This window comes from Physeter macrocephalus, chromosome 11, assembly GCF_002837175.3.
Source record: "Physeter macrocephalus isolate SW-GA chromosome 11, ASM283717v5, whole genome shotgun sequence".
NCBI lineage: Eukaryota > Metazoa > Chordata > Mammalia > Artiodactyla > Physeteridae > Physeter > Physeter macrocephalus.
In genome coordinates, this window is record NC_041224.1 from 114,342,893 (window position 1) to 114,370,493 (window position 27,601).

Consider the following 27,601-nt stretch of genomic DNA (forward strand, 5'->3'; position numbering starts at 1 on the left):
GAGGCCCGCATAACACAAAAAAAAAAAAAAAAAAAAAAAAAAAAAAAAAAAGCCTAATATATAGATATTTGGACTTAAGTCACAATTTACAAAAATATTACATTCCCTCTTGACAGTTTGTCATCCTGAATCTGGAATAGCAAACGACAAATACTAATATGAAACTTTAAAAAAGGAAAACTAGAAAATGATCCAGGGATGCTCATTTATATGTGAATCTTTGAAACAGAAATCTTTTGAAGAAAGGACATGAAATAATCTAATCTTCTTTATAAGCCTCAATTTTATAAGTATAAAATAGCATAGGAATAACAATAAGCAAAAATAAGACTATCTATTAAAGGAAAACATATTACAATCCACAATTTAAACTTTCCATGTTGAAAAACCAAAACAAATACCAAAGTCTTAAAAGATTTTTACCCTCCTCCTTCATATTCTAAATAAAGGTTCCAAATTTCAGATGCTTTACCCTTACTTCAGTTGCTATACACAGAGTGATTTTTGTTATTGATTTACATGTTTTTACTGAGACATAAAATACTGCAAAAAAGGAGACCACAGAAAGCTAGAAAAATCCTATCAGACCAAGATTTTAACAAAAGATTAATTCAGAACCCCCCCACTCCCTTTCCCAATTACAGAAAGCTTAGAAATTATTTAAAGATTACAGAAAACAGAGTTTTAGATTAGATAATAGTATTATATCACTTAATTCCCTGATTTTCATCATTGTACTGTGGTCATATAGGAGAATGTGTTTGTGGTCAAGTAACATGCACTAAGGTATCTAAGGAGCAACATGTCTACTACTTACTCAGTTTTCTGAACTGTTCAAAATAATAAAGGTACATATTTAAAGAGAGAAGGGATAAAGCAAATGTAGTAAAATGTTAACATTTAAAGGAACTGTGAAAGTGCACAGAATTCTTTACACTATTCTTGCAACTTTTCCTTAAGTTTGAAGTTATGTCAAAATAAAAAGTTACAAGAAAAAGGAAGCTTAACCCTTCTGAAGCTTGAGACCAAAATAACTGTATCAAGTCTCTTTAGTTTCATGGTGTTGACTCTTAGAAATACTAATAGAAAAAGTAAGAAAAAGAAAATTAAAACTGAATTGTATCTACAGTCCAAGGCAAGGATGTTACTTTTATTTTCTTTTGCCTTAGGTGGGAAAAAAGAAGGGTGAAATGGAGTGAACAAACTGGAAGATAGATAAACATTAGCTTCCTGGCTCTTGATTTTAGAAGTCTTTCCATTTTTGAGAGTCAAATCATGGTTGAGTCTTTACGAAGTTAAAAAGTTGGCATTCTCACCACTTTTTTTCCCATTAAAAAAAAAAAAGGCATTTAGATTGGATTATATCTGATTTCATATGGTAAAGTTAGCAAATAATTTTCTTTCCTTTAAGAAGCTGGAAAAAACTCTGTAGAAACTTAGTGCTATGATCCAACAGGTGTGATTATTCACATTTTGGAATAAAGAAAAAAAAGAAAAGGCTAAAGTTTATGAATTATTCTAACTTATACAAAGCCACATCTGTGAAAATATTAGAAAACCCAACAAAAATAGATAATAAGAATGTTAAGGAAATTCATGAATTATCTTTTCATGTAAAATTGTATCTTAGCATTAATATGATGTTCTACCTGCATTAAGACCTAAGTTTATTATCTATCAATTAAAAAAAAATTTATTTCCATGGCAGGGATTCAGAGCCAACATTTTCAAGGTGAACTCTATTCAAGAGCAAAAAGCTTTTATTTAACTAATTCACAAAGGAAGTGTAAAGAGAAACATAATTTATTATTTCCTAATTATTCACTCCTGAGACACTGTTGGAAACCTCATCTTTATATCTACATACATGGGTAAACTTAAAAGCACTGGTGTTTATAAAAACAGTAAAAATGAGAAACAATCTGAAGCATTAACTAATGGAGGCTAGGTTAAATCCACAAAATGCAATTCTATGTAACCACTAAAATTATATTTTATTTAGATGACTATGAAAATTAAGAAAAAATGAGTTAAAAACAATATGATATTCTTGTTGGAAATTGTTAAAGGAGGTTTATGTATAAAGACATTTAGAAAAAGTTGGAAGAATATATGCCAAATATTAATCTCTGAGTTGTAGGACTGAAGGTGATTTTTACTTTTTTGTGTCTCTACATACTACTTGTATTGTTTGAATCATAAGCATGTGCTATTTTTATGGCTATATAAAGTTAGTTCTTTTTTTTTTTTTTTTGAGAAAACAAGATACAAAATCAAAATTAAAGGGGACTGGTTGAATAACACAGCACACATTTTGGTAATAAAATCGTATTGAGAAATGAGAACCTCAGGCCATGGCTCTGAGGTCTCCAGCTCCTGATTTAATCACAGTAGTTCCCTTTCACCCATTTCACATATTAGGTTCTGCAATATTCTGCTTGACAACAGGGTAGCTTGGCATAAAGAAATTGGAAAACGTTATACAGTGGAATATTTATTGACATGAAATGGTATTTTCTGTGAACTGTTAGCTAAGTAGGCAAATAACAAAACTGCATATTATGATCCTACTAAAGAAAATTAATTAAATTAAAATTTTAAGGGGATTTTAGACTTTAGTTTCAGTTCATCTGTTTCTAATAGTTCTTAATTAAACAGATATTTTTTTCAATAAAAAACATTTTTTAGAAAAATGTAAAACCTACAACTAAACCTTAAGTTGACTTATATCTTCTTTCTAAACCTCAAAAAGGTACAGGCATATCTTGGATATATTGAGGGTTCAGTTCCAGACCATTGCAATAAAGCAAATATCACAATAAAGCGAGTCACATGAATTTTCTGGTTCCCTGGTGCATATAAAAGTTATGTGTACACTATACTGTACTATATTAAGCATGCAACAGAATTATGTCTAAAAAATGTACATACTTTAAAATACTCTATTGCTAAAAGAAATGCAGGGTTGCCACAAATCTTCAATTTGTAAAAAAAAAAAAAAAAAAGTGTATAGATCTAAACACATTCTATCAGGAAAAAAATGGGGTATCTATATTTTAAATTAAAAGCAACACTACCTAGCATTTTCTAAAGAAATCTTCAGCAGGTAAGTCAGTTTATGAATAACATACAGAAAATAAGTAATCTAATATTCAAATAAACTATTTTATTTCTTTTAAAAAAAGATCTAAACCCTAAAATTCTAATGTCATTGTGTCTATATTAAAATGGTCAATCATGCAAAAGTACTTTTATACTCAACATGCATTAATTATATAGGTAAGTGATGTTAGAGCTGAACACAGTCCCTGCCCAGCATTAAACATTTTTAAATATGGTAAGCAGTTCAACATAAAATATGAAACTTCTTAGAGAACAGTTTGTCTTTTTATTCACATGCAATAACATAAATAAGCATAAGGTTATAAAAGTGCACAATACGATAACATAAATAAGCATAAGGTTATAAAAGTGCACAATACGTAAAATCCCCCAAATTCCTTATTTACCTCCACAATAAATAAAACCATTCAAAAACTGCTTCACTGAAGCTTACACCCTTTTCCACTGCAACTGCCATTTCATAAATTAATATATTTGTCACCAGAGAAAGGAATATGAAAGAACGCCTATATGGTTTTTGCCATTGAAGCCTACTGTTTTCTCCTACACACAGTCAAAAAATTTAGACTGGCAGGATTCAATGGTCAGTTCAAAATAAAGTTCCCCCAAAATAAACTTCAGTTTCTCCATTTAATACTCATAGGTCTGAAGATGATTTTCATGCGGCTGTTCTTAAGCTTGATTCTCACAAAATGGAAATGAATTACTTCTTTGAGATGTGCTGTAGCTAAATTTATACTTTTACAATACATTGGTCAGGATATTAACAGTGAAAAATACACTGAGGCACCCAAAGACACTCAGCTATTGACCAAACAAACCCTACTGCCACCACTACCCTCTCCTCTGGCCTTACTCCATCAGAGTAGCCAAGAAAATACTACCTAGGAGAGCTTTTTTTTTTTTGCTACTGTTGTTGTTTGTGGTTGGATTAAGGCCAGAAAGCACAAACTATGGAAAGGGCTTTCCTATTCACTGTAATTCTCAAACTAAGAAATGTAACCTGGACATGAGCTGGTTACAGCAGTAATACCCTATGTATCAACAATACAGAAATTTATACTTTCTTCCTTTTGAACAGATTTCTATTATTTTTCATCCCAAGGCCAATACTCCTTACAGTTTGGTAAACTTTTTAAAGCTTAAAATACAGACAAAACCCCTGAAATCCTTCCTTCATCCTTATCCACATATTTAAAATGATTTCCCACTTGATCAATAACACAACCTAAATTATATTCAAATAAATTTCAATTATACAACAGACAAAGTTTAAAGTTAGTTGCCCCCTTTATAAAACAAAAAGAAGTAGACAAAAAATCAGAACTGAAGAATTTTTTTTTCTCAAAGATTGGTATACAAAAATTATAATAGAATCTGCACTTACTCTTTACCCCTTTCTTCCCCTTTCGTTCCTTCTTGTACTGTTCCTTCAGTTTACTTATTAGTCCCTGGTCTACATCCCAAACCTCAGTAGTTGGGGAGAGGTCATCTTTATCTACATGCAGCATATTATTAAAAGAAAAAAAATCAGCAGTTGGCAATGCAAGCTGTTGGCAGTAAACTGTTATAGCGTTATATAATCATAATAAAAATGGACTAATAGCATATATTCAAAGTACTTTAAAGGTGCAGTCTCAGTTTTGGTATTCACAACTCAAACTCTAAAAGCTCATCTAATAAGTTTCTAAACATTTAATACCACTAACAAAAGTTAAATGGTGCTTCATTTCTATGAATCACAAATTTGAAGGTTATTATTCTTTCAATAACTGATATTCTTACAATGGACTGACATTAGAAATCTAATGTTATACAAAAATAGATCACTGCATCTTTATAAAAATGTTAATAAAAAATTATTCAGCCAGCATCATAAAAGCAAATGAATGAATTACATGCGAACTACTCATAAAAGTGCAAGCTAGAAAGGTCAGTGCCATTTTATTGATGAAAATATTCATGCACCTTCTGTCACATTGATTCTGCATGCACAAAATAACTGTACTAATGGAGAGGCATTCTAGTCCAATATAATACATACATATATTCCAAACTACAAAGTTTCGAATAATCCATACAAAGCATTCAGAGAATCCCACCTCTGCCCCCACCCCACCCAAACAGTTCAACATCTCATTACCTTCTTCCATTGGTCTACAACTAAGATTAGCAAAAAAAAACAAAAAAACAAAACTCAAATTCCACTGAAGAACTTTTTAAGAGTTGATATTTTTAGGGTAAGATAAAAGCAGTGACAAGTATGGAGAAGTGAAAATATACATTGCTGTACATCTGCTAAGGATGATACTTCAGCTATTTTAGCTGAATAAACAAATCCATATTTGTTTTAAGTAAATACTTGTGCCTAGAATAAATTTACCCCATAGTAAACTAAAGGAAAAACAGCATTAAAAAGAAGCAGAATAAAAATATGTCTATTCGAATTATTTTAGGCATTAAAGGCTTTTCCATCCTTTAAGTTTTAAACTTACTGTTTAAGTTGAAAGCTGTTATTAGGAAGTTTAACATTTTGTTAAAGAACAACTAAGAGATTATTTAACCCTGTTATTAAATAAAAATTACACCAAAACACATAGGCTAAGTCAATCAAGAAGACTGACATAAGAGGAAGATTTTAGAGAAAACATACTTTAAAAATTTTTGTTAACTCATTATATTCTGGCTTACAAGCCTTATAAACTCCCTAGGACTCACTGACTGCATCTATACAGTGGACATAAAAAAAGCCTTTTTTCCTTATAGATAGTTGTATGTAGTAAACATAAAAAATTCTCATATTTAAATGGTACACAGGGATCCCTGGCAGTCCATTGGTTAGGACTCAGTGCTTTCACTGCCGGGGCCTGGGTTCGATCCCTGGTTGAAGAACCATGATCCCGCAAGCCAAAGGTACATAGAAATTCAATTTACTGTACCTTGAGCTTTTCCTACTGTAATTGTCATCACTTTCTCCCTTATGGTACTATGATCTTAGGTAGTCAGTATGTAAAAAGCTAAATCCAAAAATTTGCTAACTTGAATTACCTGAAACTTGGTTGTTCAAGCCTGAAATTTACACGATTATTTGTTAAATCTGCAAACTGTAATACTGTTTGTAATACAGTTGTAATAATGATTTAAAGAGAAAATCCACTTTTCATGTACTCTAATCATGAAAACAATGCTATATCAGGAATCCGTTGTCACTTTATCAAATACTCTAAGAAAAAATGTGATCTAAAGAATTAATCGCTTGTACTCATCTTAATAAAACAATTCTTATTTTTAAAAGTGACAGACACATTTTGAGCAAATTTTGTTAAACCTCATAGAAATAACAATAAAAAATTTAAGTGGTATATACTTTACACAGGAAGTTAGATAAAACAGTAAAGTTTAATAAGTTTTTAAAAAGACCTTTGTAGAAAAATAAATCTGTGAACAGCTCTAACTGGAGTAGCAAAGGGTAGTGAAGTGAAAAAGCAAAGGGAATAAAAAAGGATAAGCTTAAGAAAAATACAAATACTACTTGCAAGGTAACCTCAAATCTAGAAAACAAAGGTAAACTTAAGGCAGTGCAAAGAAAAGGTTGGTGAATGCATATGTGCACAAACATCCTGAAACTTGCCTGGTAGGTAAAGAGCTGATTTGATATTACTTATAAGAAATAGTTAAGAGCAAAAGGGAAGAAGCAGCATAATCTTCTACATATTAATTCTGTTTTTAAAAAATCTAGGGGAAAAAAAAATACCAAGAAATGAGGTTGAATCAGTTGCGGGAACTTTTTTGTTTAAAAGAAAACACAAATATGCACCAAAATTGACCCTTGACTACTCAAAACCACAAAGGCCTAAAATTTTGTTATGGTCATTCTAACTACCAAAGCAAAGGAATTACACAAATCTACTTAATATAGCATAAATTGGTAACTAACTTTATGCAAATATTCAGTACTTTATTCATTATATTTAAATACAAACATTTGGTATTTTGTAGTCCTATATATTCTACAGACCACAGTTTCAAAGTGTAGGAGACAGTAACTAAACAACAAAAAAATGACCCTTGACTACTCAAAACCACAAAGGCCTAAAATTTTGTTATGGTCATTCTAACTACCAAAGCAAAGGAATTACACAAATCTACTTAATATAGCATAAATTGGTAACTAACTTTATGCAAATATTCAGTACTTTATTCATTATATTTAAATACAAACATTTGGTATTTTGTAGTCCTATATATTCTACAGACCACAGTTTCAAAGTGTAGGAGACAGTAACTAAACAACCTTAAAATGCCTAGTCTCCATGAGAGAAATACCGAAATCAGAAATGCTCACAATATTTCTGATTATGCCAAGAAGTAAAAACTACTAAAATTAAACCCAGACTACCTAATGTAGATGACAGAAGAAAAAGATTTAAAAGCTTTCTAAAAGCAGTGGTTTCATAGGATAAAAGGATTCAAAATTAGGTACCCGAGTAGACTGCTAGTATACAAAATAAAAAATAACATAGATTATCCAATGTGGGTGAATATTGGAATGTTTCATTATGACAGACTATTTACTTTAAAAAACAACAACTGTGTCCTTTACCCAGTAATTTAAATCTGAAAAGCATCACCTTCCCATTTGTAAGTAAACTCAAATTTTAAGTAAATGAATTAAATAAATATAAAAGGGGTATTTGTATATCCAGCCTCTTTGTTTTGGAAAAAACTGAGGATGACACCTGTTGAGTAAAAATGATAAATTCAAAATCACTGCATAGATCCTTTGATAGATTTCATTTCTTAAGGAAAGAAACTACTTGAACCATTTTGTTCTTAACAGAGTCCTTTCCTTCTCAAGAACTTAAAATGCTTTAAAGGTGTTTTAGACTTGTCCGGAAGGAAGAGACTTTGTCGGTTACTTCCAATTACACAAGAAGATTCAGGTCACTCTCAAATATTAACAGTAAAAGTAAATAAAGTATCGACACTTGTCATTCACACTAATTAGGTCCTCTCTTGAAACTCTGCTCTATAGTCAGAAGTCTCTGGACAGAAGGACCAATCAACTGCACATAATACAGTACTTTTATTATAGAAATAATGCCATTTTATACAAATTACCTTCCTGAAATATTTATATATTCTTCTGATGGACAGTTCAACTTCCAGCAATTTTAGGTGAAGAAAATAGGAATGGATATGTGCCAATATTTAGCTATACAGATGTCTGAAAACTGCTTTTGGTCTTTTTTTTCTTTAATAAAAATAATCTAAATGTGCAACAGTACAGCAGAGTTAAAGAAATAGTGGAACATATTCCATCAAGAATACTATGCAGTTATTGAAAATGATGTTGCAGAAGAATAATATATTAAGTGGAAACTGTGGTTTATAAATCAGCACACAGCAAAATCCTTGTTAAATAAAGATAGATATAAATATTAACCATGATTCTCTCTATATAGCAGTGTTACAGGTGATTTTTAATTTTCTTCTCCACATGTATCTGTGGGTTCTAAACCTCCTAAAAAACACAGGAATTATAAAATAATTATGTATTTATACAATTTAAATATATTTATATAATTATTTTAAAATCCAGAAAATAATAAACAGTATTTTAGAAACTTTTAGGAAAAAAAATAAGGTATTTCCAACTTTGAATGCATTGCACAGAGAAGTTAGAAGAAAACATACTTTTACTTTTCTGGAGCAAGGTTAATTCTTGCTCTTGAGCAAAGCTAATTCTTAAGAAGGGAAAATTTCTATAACAGCTATTTTCAAATAGTAAGTACAAAAAATGTATATTCGAAGTCTAGAAAGTAATTCTGGAATTTTTTAATATTTTCAATTAGTATGTCTCCTCTTTCCCCTTAGAAGACAGAAGTAAAGATCTGAAAACAATGCTTGAGAATCATAAACAATGAGAAAGCTGATAACAAAATTCAGATCTTTTAAGTACTCAATTTGTATCAGGATAGTCAATAAACATTATCTCTTAGGTCTTGTCTCTCCTGCTGTTAGCAATATTCAGCTTCAATACATAAATGAGGCATTTTTAAAAAATCCAAGTGTTTCCTTATTACCAAAGTAGTTTTTAAAAATCTAGTGATAATTCCCCTTGCTAGTAACTAAGCAACTTTGGTATTCATGTGAAATATGCATTAAGGTACTTAGTAACCATCTTCAATAAAGCTCTGTAAACACAATTTGAGTTCTCCCTACCAGGTAACATGCTGATATTAAATGATGATTGAATGAACATTTTTAATAGGAATAACATACTGGACCTCAGCTATTATCTTAAAATACTTTGTACACTTTTATTTTACTTTCTAATGCGGTTTTTAAACCCTGTATAAATAGAACTGTTTTATCCCTTTTAGTTATGGCTGGATTATTATTAGCAGTAGGTATCATTTCCAAAGGCTAGGCTCTAATGCATTTGTACACTGAATATTACATGTAATGAAGTTTAATACTTTCAATAAATCTTGCTCAATACAGAGCTATAATTCAAGATTAGTAGCTTTATTACTTCCTAGCAATAAATCAGATAATACCATACAGGCATACTGAAAAGAGTTATCTTCTTGAAACCCAGATTCATTACCAAATTAAATCACAGGAATGTTTAAAACTGTATACATGCTTTTTAAAAAAATATGCAAAGAAGAAAGGAATTGGATCTCTAAATTGACTAAATATTTCAACTTTAAATCAAGACAAATTTCAAAAATCAAAATCCACCAAAAGCCATATATTAAAGTTTAGTCACCAAATCTAAATAAATTGGTGCAAAATACTCTGAAATTATTCAATACCACTCTTCTCCTTGCTCTCAGTTTAACTGCCACCATACATTCAGATATACACATTCCACATACAACTTTAAGGACTAGATGATTTCCCACCCCCATTTCTTTATCACCTTACCCCATTCTGTGCCATCCCCTGAACTCCGTGCTTCTCCAGCTCCTTCACCATCTTCAGCAGTCACTAAAAAATCAAATTCTTTCAGTGCTTCCTCAGTATCAGGATCATCGGTTAGGTCAGCAGCTAAACCTTCATTACCTATCTGTAAATGGAACATACGCCAAGAATTACCTTTATGCTAAATTGTAAAGGAGTCCTTTATGTTTTCACACAATTATCTTTACATTTGCACTCCCATTTTTAGATTACTTAGATACAAAATTTTAGATTTTCCACATAGTTCATCAATCCCAAATTATACCCTAGATAAATGGTTGTCAACAGTGCTGTGTGAACACTGTTATAAAATGTGATGCAAGCAATGTGGTAGTAAGAATGGTTAAAATCTTAATCTTCAAATATGATGATTCTTACAAAGAACTTCTTTAATTACAATAGATTCACAGGTACTAAAAGACCCATGCACTAACTTACATTCTAATATGTTGTGTTGAATTGTCCTCATTCACTGAGAACTGCACAGGTAGTCCGTAATGTATAAGGATATGGCATAGTTAATAAGGACATTAATGAAAGTCAACAGCTGTGGTATTTATAGTAGTGCTTCCCAGAACAAAAAAATAGGGAAGGATCAAAATCTCTATTCACCTATGCTCCACATATGAGTGTGTTACACACATGAAATTTGGCAGAAAGGCTGAAAACTGCTTTTATAGACTGGAAGCTTCTGAGAAACACTGGCATTTTTCCCATATTACTGTAAAATCCCAAAGAACCACAAGAGAACCCATCCACTTAAAAAAAAAAAAAATACTTGAAATACTGTACACTACTATGACAATTCACACATGGATCATTTAATCTACTTTTGCTCTTATAGCTAACCCGCATCAACACAAAAATACATAAACCTGTTTCTTAGGTTATGAGCAAAAGCAAATTTTTATTAATCCTTAACAAACAATGAGAGTGTTGACATGTACATTTACAATTCTTAGTTTACTCCCTCACCCAGGGTGGAAGTACCACCCCACTTCAGTTACAATTTACCACTTGTTTACTGTACAGGAAGAGAGAGACTTCAGCAGTGATTCTTAATTGTGACAGGAGTAGAAATGATGTAACTTTTAAAAAAAGTTTCAAATCACTGGACTAGTCCTATAATAACAGACCCTTTCTTGCCATTTATAATACAGCAAATAATTTCTACTATGTGTAGGTAATTCAATAAGAACTGACTATATAAAACTTTCAAGTGACATAATAAAAAATGATCAATCACTCCCAATGTAACAAAAGACATCTTGAAATTTTCTATTCCAAATACATTACTACCTATATTTTAGCTAATAAGAATAGAAAATTGAATTCTTACTTTGTGTTTATTTATCCGATGTTTATCTTTTCCTTCTGGGATGCCTTCAATCATGTCATTTTCCTCTTCTTCATCGCTGTCATCAGCATTTTCTAAGAAATTGAATGTCTCAAGAACATCACCAGAAGGCCTGTAAGAGAGGAAAAATGATGAACCAAAATATTCCAATGATTAATTCTTATATTTCTTTCTGTCTCCTATTTTAAAATAGTACTTGAAGGTATCAGAGAGATTCCAATGAAAACTTACTTATAATGTATTATATAAATATTCTACACAAAAATGTTTGAAAGATCATTTATGTTCTACGTTAAAATATCAATAAAAGTAGTTGTTAAGTTTCTACAATGAAAATACTTTAAGTAATTACTGCATCAAAATAAAAACCCTATAGTATTAGTACTCAAATGTGCTATTATTTCTCAAAATAAAGCCATCATGAGCAAGCAACTTAAACTCAGCATTTCTTATAGCTCTACAACCTCTTACAGCTTGGTGCAAATGTTTAAGGACTAAAACTGAACTTTAATTTATTGGGCTGCTCAGATTTAAAGTTATGGTAAATCAGATATAGAACATTCCAATCCATTTTACAGATTTCCTTACCTAGAAAACAGGATTATTAATATACTAAAGAAATACTTTCAGGACTTACCTCGTGGTCCAGTGGTTAAGACTGGGTGGTCCCAATGCAGGGGGGCCCGGGTTCGATCCCTGGCCAGGGAAATATTAGATCCCGCATGCCACAACTAACAGCTTGCATGCCACAAGTAAAAGATTCCACATGGGGCTTCCCTGGTGGCGCAGTGGTTGGGAGTCTGCCTGCCAATGCAGGGGACACGGGTTTGAGCCCTGGTCTGGGAAGATCCCACATGCCGCGGAGCAACTGGGCCCGTGAGCCACAACTATCTGTAGTTGTGTAGATAACTACAACTATGTGTAGTTATCTCCAGACGCCTGCGCGTCTGGAGGCTGTGCTCCACAACAGGAGAGGCCATGACAGTGAGAGGTCCGTGCACCGCGATGAAGAGTGGCCCCCGCTCGCCGCAACTGGAGAAAGCCCTCACACAGAAACGAAGACCCAACACAGCCAAAAATAATTTAAAAAAAAACGAAAAAAAAAAAGAAAGAAAGATTCCACATGCCACAACTAAGACCCCGCACAGCCATATAAATAAATACGTAAGGGGGAAAAAAAAACTTAAAAAAAAAAAAAAAACTTTGAAGTGTTTCAGAAACACTCATATAATAGGTAACAGTGATAATCTATTTTTATCTACTTATGAAGTCATTTTAAAACTATAATCTGAATTCCTCCTCTATGTACAAAAAAGGTTTTCAAATAGTTGTTTAAATGTCTAAAAACAGAGGCTGCAACAGAACGGTGAAAGCTTCAGCTGAACACAGACTCTCACAATGAAAGTCTCAACTCATCCACTGACTAAGCTGCCTGAATTTGGCCAAGTCACTTAAACCTTTTGGCCTCGACTTCTCTACCTGTAAACTGGGGGGATTAAACTAGATGATCTCAAATATCCTTACGAATACGAACAGTACATGGTAACAAAAAGAATAATAGTCTAAAAGTTAGGGTTTTTTCCCTCCCTGATTGGTTCTTAGTCCAAATTAAGGATATAATACAATTCAGACTATTTTTTTAACATCTTTATTGGAGTATAATTGCTTTACAATGGTGTGTTAGTTTCTGCTTTATAACAAAGTGAATCAGCTATACATATACACATATCCCCATGCCTCCTCCCTTTTGTGTCTCCCTCCCACCCTCCCTATCCCACCCCTCTAGGTAGTCACAAAGCACGGAGCTGATCTCCCTGTGCTATGCAGTTGCTTCCCACTAGCTATCTATTTTACATTTGGTAGTGTATATATGTCCATGCCACTCTCACTTCATTCCAGACATAGTGTTTTAATAGGTCTATTATACTCTGCCTAATCCAGCACATGGTTCTAGAACCTGTATCAACACTGAATGTAGAAAGAGATGTGTTTTTCAAGTGCAAATTAGTAAGAACAAACAAAAAACTACCACAATAACAAAACACATACTTTTCATTTCAACATTAGTAATACATCTCGATATCTGGAGATTAAATGAAAGGCAAAGAAAATATTTGACAAAATTGGCACATCAATGACAGAAAAATAAAAAATAGAAAATTTAAGACATGAGAGTTTTATTTTGAACTTTGATAAAGTATTATTGTTCCCTGGATAGAAGTTCCCGTCTCTAAATTGAGAACTCACATTTCAGGTTTTAAAAATTGTATTTGATCACAACAATACATGTACAAGGTTTTAAAAGTCAAACAGCACAATCAATAAAAGAAAGAACAGATGAATCAGACTTTCCAAATTAAAAACTTTTGCTCTTTGAAAGACACTAGAGAATTTAAAGAAAAGTCTACAGATCGGGACAAAATATTTGCAAGTCACACATTTAATGAAGGACTATATAAAGAACACTTAAATCTCAACAATAACAAATAAAACAATGAAAAAATGGGGAAATTATTCAAACAGATCCTGTATCAAAAGATATGTGGATGGCATACACAGATGCTCAACATCATTAGTCTTTAGGAAAATGGAAATTAAAGCAACCATGGACTGTGAAGGGTCTGAGACTTCGCTCTACTTGCAAGCTACCATGCTGTTTCTCTTGAGATGTTTTCTTAACATTCACGATGATGGCCCTTGTATGGATTTTTAAAAATTAACTTCATAGTGTAACTGGGAGAAATCCTTTCAATGTGGAAACAAACATCCTTGGAAACACATTCTATAAATATATTCCAGAATTTTTAAAAAATTACTCTTTAAAAAATTTTTTCAACATCAGTTTACCTGTTCTCTCTTTCTGAAACTCCTATTCAAATGTTGTCCCTCTTGGACTGATCTTTAGATTTTCCTCTCTTTTCAGTCTTACTTTTTTCCCCCTTTTCTCTTTTCTGGGAGAGTCTTTTATCTCCCAAGTCTTACATGAAAATTATTTAAATCACACTTTTAAATTTCTATTAGCTCTTTTCTGATCTCTTACTGAACCTTATACAATAACATCTTACTGTTTTATAGATGTATTATCCTCTCTCAATCCTTTCAGAAGAGTAATTATAGTTTTGAAAGTCTTCTGCTCCCTCTTTTCTCTGAGCTCCTTTTTTATGTTTGGTTCCTTTGGTCTCCAATTTTCATATTAAAGTCTTTCCTTAACTGTTAATATGTAACAGTGAGGCACAGAAAAACTAATTGGATATATTGTGTACATGGGTGAGGCTTGTCAAAGTAGCTAGCTTCACTTCTGTATAACAACAGGGCAGAGTCCCAGCCATTTCACTGGCAGATCCCAACTGTCGGATCATAAGGTCTTCTCTATTGATGTGATCATATTTCTGCCTGAAAGGGATGTGAGACCAGCTGCCAACATACCAGAAGCCAAGTAGAAGGAAACAGAGAATCTCACTGCTCAGCTAGAGATTTTCAGATAATCCTCCTGTTTTCAGTATAGTAGCCCACCCTACAGTTGCTTGTTTTCTTAAGAAATCAGAAATCACTGGAATTCACCAGAAAATATACCACCATTCTTTGGGATAGGGGAGGGGTGTCCAAGTGGCTACACAGGATAAAAGAGGGGGTTTGAGATTCTAACTGCCTCTTATATAAACTTGAAACTAATTCTCTATTAATAGCCCCCTCTAAACCTGACTCCAGATGTACCTGATACCTCTAACTCCTTAGCTTTTGGAACTTTACTGGCATTTTGGGACTTGAATTGGCTTGTTCCTTTTCTTCTTTCCAGCTCCAAAATTATTAAGTTCTCCCTATCTGATGGATAGTATATCCTCTCATTCTTTCTATATATTCAATTTTTTGTCCTTATGTGTTAATCTGTCTTAAAATGTCTTTAACTGATATTTTAACAGAGGTTCCAGAAGGCACACAAGTAAATCTGCCTTTAATCCACATGCTTAAGTGGACATCTACATCTATGGAATTTTATAATAATTTTTTTCTTTACCAACTATTTATTTATCCTTTCTCATCCAATAAAAAGCAATCAACAGAATTTTAAAAATTATATATCCAGATGAAGGGAAAACAGAATGAAGCCAAGAGTAAGGTTCATAAGTAAAAGGGTAAAAAAGAGTCAGTGTGTTTTCTAGAGATAAGGGAAACCCACAAATATAGCAAGATTCCAAACAGAGTAAAAAGAAAGACAGCAACTACTGGAGGTTCAAAGGTAAATCAGACCAATCACTAAGAAGCAGCACAGCTTTTCAGTTACAAGACCTATGAGAACTCTCTCCCTCAATGAATCCTTATAAGGTGGAGGCTGTGTGATATGATACACTATACACCCAAAACATCCCCCTACAATAAACCAAAGAATAAACCAAGAAAGACAACAGTGACATTTACTCAGCAGAATCTAGTAAATATTACTCTTGACTGGGTCACATTTCAACTGGATAAGCAATATTTCATCATAGCTAACACTTATTATGTACCAAGCATTGTTCCAAATGCCTTACATTAATTCATTTCTTCTTCACATCAACCCTATCATTTCCATTTTACAAATGAGGAAACCGAGGCACAGGAAGGTAAAGTACCCCGCCCAAAGTCACAGCTAGTAAGCAGCAAAGTCAAGATTCAAACCCAGTCAGTCTGTCTTCAGAGTTCCCATTCTAAACCATTAAGCATACTGTCTCTAATAATATGATCTACAATTTACCATTCTTCTACTGTTGAACATGCAGACTGCTTCAAATTTTTTACTGTTATAAATGAGAATACGATCAACATCTTTTTGTCGACACCTCTATCAACATGTTAGGTCATTTTCATATTTCTTAGGAATTTTCAAAGGCCCTGATCATAGCTGAACCATACACACCTACATTAGTACAGACTCGCAATATACAGCTATACTCATTAAGAAGGAAATCACCTTGATTAAAAACAATTATTACCTAAATCTCTGTGGATGGATTAATGGATAAAGAAAATGTGGTAAATACATTCAATAATTATTCAGCCATAAAAAAGAAGGAAATCTTGTCATATGCTATGACACTGATGAACCTTGGGACATTGTGCTAAGTGAAATAAGTCAGTCACACAAGGACAAATACTGTATTAATTCCACTTATATAAAGTATTCATATATTATATAAATATATATAAAGTATTTAAAGTAGTCACGTAGAAAGAGAAAGTCAAATGGTGTTTGCCAGGGGCTGGGGGGAGGAGCAAACAGAGTTGCTATTCAATGGGTATGGGATTTCAGTCATGAAAGATGAAAATGTTCTAGAGAAGTGCTCTACAATATTGTGCTTACAGTTAACAACACTGCACCGTACACTTAAAATTTATTAAGACAGATCTCATGTTATGTGTTTTTTACCACAACAAAAAACAAAAACTATTAAACTCTTAATCTTGCAAAGGGAAGAAGCTTTACAAGGAGAAGATACAGTCTGTTGTGGATTTTTAATTCAGATTCAGGTGTGATATAGTAAACTGTGTTCCTCTAAAGTATTTATAAATCCTAAGAACTACTTAGCCTGGTTAGCTGACAAGTTTAGTTTGAAATAACATAGTAATATCCTTGCTTTTTCTCTAAAGCTATGAAAGCTCTATGATTCCTGAAATCCAGAGTAAAGAAAACAAGGGCTCTGTTGGATGTCAAATTGTTTTTATTAAAGAGACCTTATTTCTCAGAAATAAAACCCCTAAACTAAAGGCTTATGTTAACTTGAAAGTCATCAACATGTTTTAAATAACTGCATGACGTCATAAAATATATCTAAGGTATGAAACAATGCTAGTTTATACACTGTACATATTATTAACTTCTTAAGCTCTAACCAAAGTAATGAATTTGTTTTCGTTTTTTCCACTCTCTTTTTCTTTTCTTTGTCCTTCCAACCTATATAATTCAAGGTAATACCTAATGGTAAAAAATGAAAAAAAAGTTCCACCTGCTTGACAGCTTGCATTTATCAAATCTGTACTATAATCAAAGTGTATCTGGTAGACAGAAAACAAGTGTTAATGAGGATGTAGAGAAATCAGAATTCTTATACATTTCTGGTGGTAATGTAAAATAGTCCAGCCACTTTGGAAATGAGTTTGGAAATTCCTCAAAAAGGTAAACACAGAGTTACTGTATGACACAGCAATTCCACTCCTAGGTATAAACCCAAGAGACTTGAAAACATATGTCCACACCTGCAGACCAATGTTCAAAGTAGCATTATTCATTATTCCAAAATGTGGAACCAATCAACATGCCCATCAATTGGACAAGGAATGGATAAACAAATGTGGTACATCCATAGAAAAGAATATTATTTGGCAATAAGAAGAAATGAATTACTGACATATGCTATAACATGGATGAATCTTAAAAATATTACACTAAGTAAAAGAAGCTACTCACAAAATAACCATTTACATAAAATATCTAGAATAGACACATCTATAGATACAGAAAGTATATTAATGGTTGACTAGGGTTGGTGAGTGGGAGGAGTATGGGAAAGAATGTGCAGTGGCAGCTAATGAGTACGAAGTTTCTTTATGGAGTAATGAAAATTTTCAAAACTTAAGACTGTGGTGATGGCTGAACAACTCTGTGACTATCTTAAAAACTATTAAACTTATATACTTCAAGTGGGTGCACTTTATGGTATGTGAACTCTATCAATAAAGACATTAAAATTTTAAAATATATCTGGTAGCTTTCTGAGCCCAAACACAATGCAAAGCCTTGTTTCTTTAACACTAGTGTGTAAACAACCATTACTATTCTAATTATATACTATTATAATTTATTGAAAATACTCTAACAAAAATTTAAAAATCAAGACATTAAAATAACTCTGAACTACATGAAATCACCCTCAAATTTTAATTTTGCACCTATTTCAGAACTACAGTCATTCTCTTGGCATCAAAACTTAAGATAAATAAATCTTTAAAAAAAAATTTATTTATTTATTTGGCTGCACTGGGTCTTAGTTGCGGCACGCGGGATCTTTGCTGCCGCGTGCGAGATCTTCGTTGTGGCATGTGGGATCTAGCTCCTTGACCAGGGATAGAACCCGGGCCCCCTGCACTGGGAGCATGGAGTCTTAACCACTGGACCACCAGGGAAGTCCCAAGATAAATAAATTTAATATATATTTTTAATAAATTTATTTATTTTATTTTTGGCTGCGCTGGGTCTTCGTTGCTACATGCGGGCTTTCTCGAGTTGTGGCGACAGGGGCTACTCTTCGTTACGGTGTGCGGGCTTCTCATTGTGGTGCCTTCTCTTGTTGCGGAGTATGGGCTCTAGGCATGCGGGTTTCAGTAGTTGTGGCACAGGGGCTCAGTAGTTGTGGCATACAGGCTTAGTTGCTCTGCGGCATGTCGGATCTTCCCAGACCAGGGCTCAAACCCAAGTCCCCTGCACTGGGAAGCGGATTCTTAACCACCACGCCACCAGGGAAGCCCCAAGATAAATAAATTTTAAAAGCACCTAAATAAAACGTTTCTTTGTCCATGGTACCATTTGGGGGGCGGCGGGGGGGGAATCTTTAAATCTGAACTCTACATGCTTCAATAACTGTTAACAGAATAACAAGAAGCTAAAGAAATTCACAATACCTGTTATATAAACAATGTTAACCTATAAGTATAGGTCATACCTTTTGATTTCTTGTCCTTTTTGCTTAGGAGATTCACCACCATTCAGGATCTGTTCTAAATTCTTTGTCTCTACTGATCCATTTGGTTCTGAATTAGATAGTCCAAGTAATGATCTTACCCGCTGAGACCGTACATCTAATATTGTATCTGTGTAACCTACTTCCTGAAGATATCTATAAGAGAAAGTTAAAAATATTAAATCCCACATATTGTTAATACATGCAAACTTGTTAAATCAAAATCACATCAAAGAATTTTAGAAAAATCCATAATCCTATAAAATTTACTCTTCCTCTGCCTCAGTAACTTTCTTCTCTCTAGACTAGTTACAGTTCTTAAAAAAAAAAAAAAAAGACCTATTACAAACCATAGTTTAATTTAAAAAACATATAGATGGCTAATACTAATTAAGGGCCAATTATCCTGAAGCCTAAAAAGACCTAGAACGTTAAAAAACTTTTAGGAGTTGATGATATATATTACTTAAAAAAAAAAAATTCCAGAAAGTGGTAAAGAATGAAAAGAACTAAACCTCAGAACAATGACATGCTACATTTAAACCCTGGCTCTTAGCCAGAGGTTGATGGATAGATTAGTTCTCCTTCTAGGATCTAAGGTCTTATAGCAGTCCTACAGTCCCATGGTTTTCAAACTTTCCTTGTCATCTAAACCAGGGTACCTAACCGAGGATCTAGGATGAGAGTGAAAAAGAAGAAAGGGACTGAATCATGACATAAGTATAGATAATGGGTCATGAACGGCTTTGTGTGACAAATTTAAAAATTTCTTCCTAAAGTATTTGACAGGCTAAGGGAAGATGTTAAAAAGAAGCCTTTTTTGTTTCTTTTTATATGTTGCTGACAAAATAACAGAGGATTCTTAAGTGAAAGCTAAAGACGGAGACTGGTTAGGACACTAACACAGCAAGAAATAAAACTAGAGAAGAGGAGAAATGTGAGAAAAATAAAATATCTTAATGACTTGGTACACAAGTAAATATGGCAGTAGAATAAAAGAAGATATAAGAATTTTGGAAATTTTTCAGGTTTCTAGCTGGGATGGTTGCATGGTGGTTCTAGTGAATAAAATGAAGAATAAAGGGTCAGAATATGGTTTAGAGGGTACTATCAAATAATCAAGTAGTATCTATGAAAGTGATAACATTTGTTAGGCACAGTGGTAAGAAGGTCAAAAGCTCAGAAGGGACTGGACTGGGTGTACAGATTTGGGAGTTGTTAGAGATATTTGAAGCCATGGATTTAAATGAAGTTACCCAGAGAAAAAGCATAAGTAAAAACAAAACCTGGGCACACAAACATCTAAAGGGCTGGAAGAATAAGAAACTTGAAGGAAAATTAAAAGAAAGAACTTGAGAAATGAGGGTAAAAAAAGCAGAGAGTAGTTTCATGAAAGAAAAACAGAGTTTCAAAAAGAAATGAAGGGGGGCTTCCCTGGTGGCGCAGTGGTTGCGCGTCTGCCTGCCGATGCAGGGGAACCGGGTTCGCGCCCCGGTCTGGGAGGATCCCACATGCCGCGGAGCGGCTGGGCCCGTGAGCCGTGGCCGCTGAGCTGGCCGCTGAGCCTGCGCGTCCGGAGCCTGTGCTCCGCGACGGGAGAGGCCACAACAGGGGGGGGCCCGCATACCACAAAAAAAAAAAAAAAAAAAAAAAAAAGAAATGAAGCGTTAATGTCAAATATTTCCAAAAGATCAATATGAACAAAAAGGGTCTCATAAATACGTTTGTGATAGAAGCTTCAGGGGAATATCAAAATGGAAAACAAACTAGACAGTTGAGAAATGAATAAGGAAGACTATGAAGATAAACTACTGTTACAGAAAGATGAGAAAAGACACAATATAAAGGCAGGCAATGGGATTAGGAATTTATGAGAGAAATACTGTGCAACTGATTTCTCTATGGCCATCATACTCTTCTAAAAAACGTGATCCTCTTTTGAGGAAAAAACTCCCACCACACTCTAGCCATGTGGTCTAAAAGAACTGTCAAGATATTAAACAACTCAGGTAAAAATAACTGACTCGTGGGCAGTTATTTGATCAAATCAAGACAAATCCAATCCTCAGAAATTATTCTGAGTAAAATAAGGGATCCCCTGACACCTGGAGAAAAGTGGTTTTCAGTAGAAAAGAATAAAACTGATACACAGAGGAGCAGAACACCAGAGAATAAGAACATATCCTGGTTGTTTCCAGTCCCTGAGAAATCTTCAGTGATACACTAGCTCTTGAGTGTCCAACACTCAGTTAATCAGCACTTCCCTCAACTCTGCTAGCTATCCCAGCATCCTTCCAGACAATAATCTGTTTTTTGAAATTTGTTTGAGTTTTAGTCACTGTCCAGATTGATAAATACTTCTTTGAATGGAACATTAGAAACTGAGATGATGAATATGAGGTTTAAATACATTTTCAGAAAGGAAAGCAAAAAGTGAAGACAGTTCTCGCCTGACAGCCTTCACGCTTTCAGTGAAGTACAGCTTGAGGTGCTCTAATGAGAGTAAGGGAGAATGGGCTGAGATGTGGTAAAAGTTCAGAATATCCACTGAGGGCAATGGGAGCAGGAGATGACCAGGGATATGGAAAAAGGCTCTATGCAATGTTTGGACAGGAAACCATGAATGTGTAATGGCATTCACACAATTCTGTGATTTTTCTCTAAGAATTAATTAGAAACAGAAGCAATAGACAGACTGATTAGGGCTGGGATAGTAAAATGACTACTTTACTATCAAATGACTGGTGGTGGGGGGTAAGGAGTGGGCAGCAGGAAAGTTAAGGGTACCAGCAAAAAGGTAAAGGATCATGGGGTCTAAGTGGGAGCTAGGGAAACAAAAAATAAGAAACAACAAACCCCCCCCCCAAAAAAAATTAAACCAACAATAGGTAAGGGAGGTAAGGAAAATGAAATAGTCAAGGATCTAAAGATCAAAGTAAGGTCAGAGGACAAATAACATAAAAAAAATTAAACCAACAATAGGTAAAGGAGGTAAGGAAAATGAAATAGTCAAGGATCTAAAGATCAAAGTAAGGTCAGAGGACAAATAACATGGGAACTGGAGTAAGAAAAGTGGAATATGAGACTGTCAGATCACGGAATATTCCAGAGGTAGGGCAGTTCTAGGTTATAACAAGATCAAGGGTCTGACCATACTTCACTGGGTTACTGAAGTGATGGTAAAGATGTCTAGAGTTGAGAAAGTTGAATTACCTAAGATTTCAGTAGTACGCAAGTACCAAAGTTTTCAAAATACAAGGGAAAAGAACAAATAGATAAGACAATAATATTTGCCACATAAGTACTTCTAATACGGCAAAGAATTCAAACATCAAAAAGTTTCCTCAAAAAAAAAAAAAGCTTCCTCAAAAATTCAAGTAGAAGCAGGATTTAGCAAGCCACTTCTGAAAAGTTTCTGATAACCAGTTAAATTCCTTCTCTAAGCCAGTCACAATCTCACTTAAAACCAAATATGTACATTTTCCAGTGATGGAAATGAGAATGTCTATAAGTATGAACTCCCTATTGTTTCCGTTCTGGCCTTCAAGACATCCAGTCTTTATGACATCCTACTCCACAAATAAGAAAAAAACATCATTCTGAGAAATGTTTAGAGAAACATTCAGAGGAAACAAAACTTTAAAAAGATCCAAGCATCTAACAAAACAAAAACGAAGCAATATGAAAACTATACACATTGTCCCATTATCATAAAATAATTTTCACTTGCAAAATGATTGAATAGAAGCACTTTCATACCTAGATCCTTAAAGAAAGGTGAAAATGAACCATTACTCACTGTCGTAACAGCTGCCTGCCCTGCTTCCACGTTAACTGGCTATTCTGAGGTGCTGTGGGAGCCTCCGTGTCTTTGGTTTCTTCTAAAAATTAACAGTAACAACAACAACAACAACAACAAAAACAAGACAAGTTTCATACACGTTATTTCAACTCCTGATAATACTGCCAAAGTTCTCTTAGGGATAAAGTCCCACAAGAATATAACAACATATTTTATAAAGGATAAAAGAAAATTAACTTTCATTGAGTGTTTACTGTGGGTCACTCATTTTAAGTGTGTTTATTCTGACAGCCCAAACACTTAGGCACCATCCTCCTTGTTCTAAAACTGGGAAAACCCAAGTGTACATTAACTATTATTACAAGTAATTTAAAAATCAAAAGCCCAGGCTTTGAAATGAAATTTTATTAAAATCAATTTTTTTTTTTTTTTTGCGTTATGGGGGCCTCTCACTGTTGTGGCCTCTCCCGTTGTGGACCACAGGCTCCGAACGCGCAGGCTCAGCGGCCATGGCTCACGGGCCTAGCCGCTCCACAGCATGTGGGATTTTCCCAGATCGGGGCACGAACCTGTGTCCCCTGCATCAGCAGGCGGACTCTCAACCACTGCGCCACCAGGGAAGCCCCTAAAATCAATTTTTTAAACTACCAGAATTCTGCTGAGTTGAAATTAAAAAGTGATATTTACTATTTATATAAACTTTTCAAAATCAACACTGTTTAAAATTAGATATATATTTATAAAACTAGTGAATAACTGAGTCTGTATCAGTAGACTCTAAGTCTACATACAAGGCTCTATACAGTCAATTTCATTTTTAGAACTAAAAGACCAGAAAACAGTATTTACTATATGTAAAAAGTCATATTTTATTCTCCAGTAACAAAGTGTATGCATTAAAAGAGTTTAATAAACAGTATAACTTCAGATGAGTTAAGCTCTCAACAAGTATATCCACAGTGATATTTAAAACTATTCATTGGCACTAATGATACAGACATATTTTCCTATAATTTTCCATTATAAAAATTATGATAAAGCAAAGAATATAGGGCCATAGAAGATAAGCCCTCACATTGAATGTCGAGAACTCTTACCACGGCTTACAGTCATTAGGGTCCTAGACTCCTCAGAGTCACATGAACAAACAGTTATTGGTAGCAATTCAAATATTCTCTGCAGGCATTACTTCTCTAACCTTAACAATCCATTATTAATATCTTCTCATTCTTCCCCTGCATGTAGAAACATCTATAATTTCCAGAAATAATTATCTCATTCTAATAGCCCCCATTTTTCATTTATAACTTTTTCTATTTCTACCATTTTGCTTATTTTTAAATCACATATAACACATAATTAACTGGCCAAAAAAATACATTAAAAAAAAAAGAAGAAATACAAATTGCCCAAAATCCTATCACCAATAGTGTTAGTACTTGAGATTTTATCATTCCATATTTTCCATCTGAAAATAACATACATCAGCTTCTCCTCTCCTCAAAAAAAAAAAAAAAAACAAAAGGCCAAAGTGTGTGTACTGCACTACAAACGGCTTTCAATACTTAATGTATCTTGAAAATTCTATGGCAATAAATATAGATTAACACCATATAAAATAATTATATAATCTACAGAAAGTATATACCTATTTAATTTAACCAGTTCCCTAATGTTGAAATTTGTTTCCATTTTTCACTATTATAAATAATGTTGCTAAGGATATTCTTGAAGTACATCCTAAGCGTACAGCTCAATGAATTTTTTAACACACCCATGTAACCAGTACCTAGATGAAGAAATAAAATGTCATCAGTACCCCCAAAAACTTTCATCATTCCCTTTCCTAAGTCTAACTAGATACTCCTAAAAGGATATTAACACTACCCTGATTTCTAAACACTAGGTTAATTTTTGAATTTGCTATATATGAAATCATTTCTATCAATTTTCAATTTTATGTGATCCACATAAAACTTATAGTTTATTCACTTTTAGTTATAGCTTAGTCTAGTTTATTCACTTTTCTTGCTAAACAGCATTTCCTTACACTAAAATATCACAATATAAAACTTAGTTATAGTTTATTCACTTTCAGTTATAGCTTAGTCTAGTTTATTCACTTTTCTTGCTAAACAGCATTTCCTTACACTAAAATATCACAATATATTTATCTATTCTATTGGTGAAGAACATGTGAATTGTTTCCAGTTTTTTGCTATTAAAAGTAATGATACTATGAACATTCTTATACAAGCCTTGTGATGAACATTTTAAGGAGTGGAATTACTGGGCCACGGGGCATGCTATGTTCCCTTTAGCAATACAGTTATCCCCCGCTTTTCGAAAGCTCTCTTTAGGCCACCTCGCTTTTATGAAAGACCTACATTTAGTACCTGTTTTCGCTAGCCTAACTGAAAAAATTCAGAGAGGATTTTCACTCTTTATGAAAAAAGGCGAAAAGAAAAAATAGCCTTCAGCATTTGTTTTGCAGTGAACCGTTACAGTGGCAGCACGCAACCCCAAGCAGCGAGAGAGGCACCACCAAGCTCTATAACAAGCCCATAGCTTTGAACTGTGTCTATTATCATCTGGGCTTTATCTTGATTTATTTTGTGCATCATTAGCAAGATGTGTCCAAAGGTAAATTGCATCTTTGTTTTATGTCATTTTGGCTTATGAACAGGAATGCTCTACTTTGGGATAGTGGGGGAAACTTGTACTGACAAATCACCTTCAGAGCAGTTTTATCAATTTAGAATTCCAACACCAGAAGGTGTGCAAATCCTGGTTGACCCACAGCCTCAGCAACACATGACTTTTTCTCTTTTGCATTTTCACATTGTGGTAGGTGTCTAATTGTACTGTGCTGTGGTTTTAAGTTGTATTTCCTCAAATAAGTTGTATAAACTAATACATTTGAGCATCGTTTCATATGTTTATTGGCCATTTGGATATCCTCTTTTATTGGTGGCTTTTCAAGTCTTTTACCCATATGTCTACCGTTGTAGATTTTTCCCCCTAAATGTAGGGAAATAGGAGCTGTTTACAGATTTGGATACACCCCCTTTTATAGAGTTTAGGATATATATACTGGTATTACTAGGACAAGGGTATAAAAACACACGTACCTTGTACTTCTTTCGTAACAGTATTTCATACATTTTCTCTTTTTTACATTTTGATTTAAGTATATAAAAGGCAACACTGATTCATTTAATGTTTATTTCTGTCTATACTTTGATGTAAATAATTTTATCCCATTGTTTGCATGGTGTATTTTTGCCCATTCCTTTGTTTGTTTTCCACTAAACATCCTGAGTAGTTTTTCTACATCAGTAAAAATAATCTACTTTATTATTATTGTTTCCTATAAATAAAATACTTGGTTGTTATTTTATTCTTCAATTTAGGGAATTTTTTTTTTTTTTTTTGCAGTACGTGAGCCTCTCACTGTTGTGGCCTCTCCCATTGTGGTGCACAGGCTCCAGACGCACAGGCTCAGCGGCCATGGCTCATGGGCCCAGCCGCTCCGCGGCACGTGGGATCTTCCCAGACCGGGGCACGAACCCGTGTCCCCTGAATCGGCAGGCGGACTCTCAACCACTGCGCCGCCAGGGAAGCCCCTAAGGAAGTTTTAATAGTTAAGTTTATATAGATAAAAACAGACTTGTTTTTATCTCATTTCAGTTGGCAGGAGAGATTACGTGCTAATGATTTTCCTTTATACCAACTTGTACCAAGACCAATTAGCCAATTCCGACTCTAGTTCCAGGAACAGTGGGGCTGTTCCTCACATTTAACAGACCAAGTTAGGGGGACAGCCCTCAAGTTATAGAAAGTGGGGAATTCTGGTGGTCCAGTGGTTAGGACTCAGCACTTTCACTGCCGTAGCCCGGGTTCAATACCTGGTCTGGGAACTAAGATCCTGCAAGCCATGCGGAGCGGCCAAAAAAAAAAAAAAAAAAAAGTGATTGATTATTTTCTAAATATGCTAGACATATTAGAAAATAAAATGAGTTAAAGAAAAGCTATGAAGCCATCAGGTTTTCTCTATGGTGAAACCACTGTACTCCCTCTAACTATAATGGGACTGCTGCAGTAAACATGGCCCAAAATATACAGGCCTTCCATCTTTTTATCATTTATTGTAGCTTTTCCAAGGAGGAGACCATAATATTGTCCCCTGGCATCTGAGTCTTCGTAACCACTTAAAAGCTAGATCAAAGGAAACCTATGCCACTCCTATCTTGGTCTCTTAATTTTATATATGACAACTAGGAAGATATGGTTGTGGTGCTAAAATTGGTAAGTGGAGAAGACCTAAGAATAAATCAGCTGCAGGTTGTACATATAGGGTGTTTCTGCCAAATTTTAAGTGCTTGATATTAAACCAAAACCAAAACCAATTAGCTAAATTTTTAAAATTTACTGTAACATTTAACTTAAAAAAAAATCCCTATGTTTTATTTTCCCTACCATGTATGCATAAAACTTAGTTATAGTTTATTCACTTTCAGTTATAGCTTAGTCTAGTTTATTCACTTTTCTTGCTAAACAGCATTTCCTTACACTAAAATATCACAATATATTTATCTATTCTATTGCTGAAGAACATGTGAATTGTTTCCAGTT

The 27,601-nt window shown here is 33.8% G+C and overlaps 1 protein-coding gene across 3 annotated transcripts in view; it reads right to left on the bottom strand.

Annotated features, from left to right (window-relative positions):
- Window positions 1–27,601, bottom strand: part of STRN3 (striatin 3) — a 138,689-nt gene that overhangs the window by 37,768 nt on the left and 73,320 nt on the right. For 2 of the 3 annotated variants that reach the window (XM_024134172.3, XM_024134186.3), the window contains 5 exons: window positions 22,964–23,045; window positions 19,147–19,320; window positions 11,435–11,564; window positions 10,060–10,201; window positions 4,511–4,621 (listed from right to left, as the gene is read on the bottom strand). In XM_024134172.3, the coding sequence (XP_023989940.1) occupies window positions 4,511–4,621; window positions 10,060–10,201; window positions 11,435–11,564; window positions 19,147–19,320; window positions 22,964–23,045 (639 nt within the window). The remainder of the gene's footprint in view (window positions 1–4,510; window positions 4,622–10,059; window positions 10,202–11,434; window positions 11,565–19,146; window positions 19,321–22,963; window positions 23,046–27,601) is intronic. The other variant, XM_024134191.3, reaches the window with a different exon arrangement.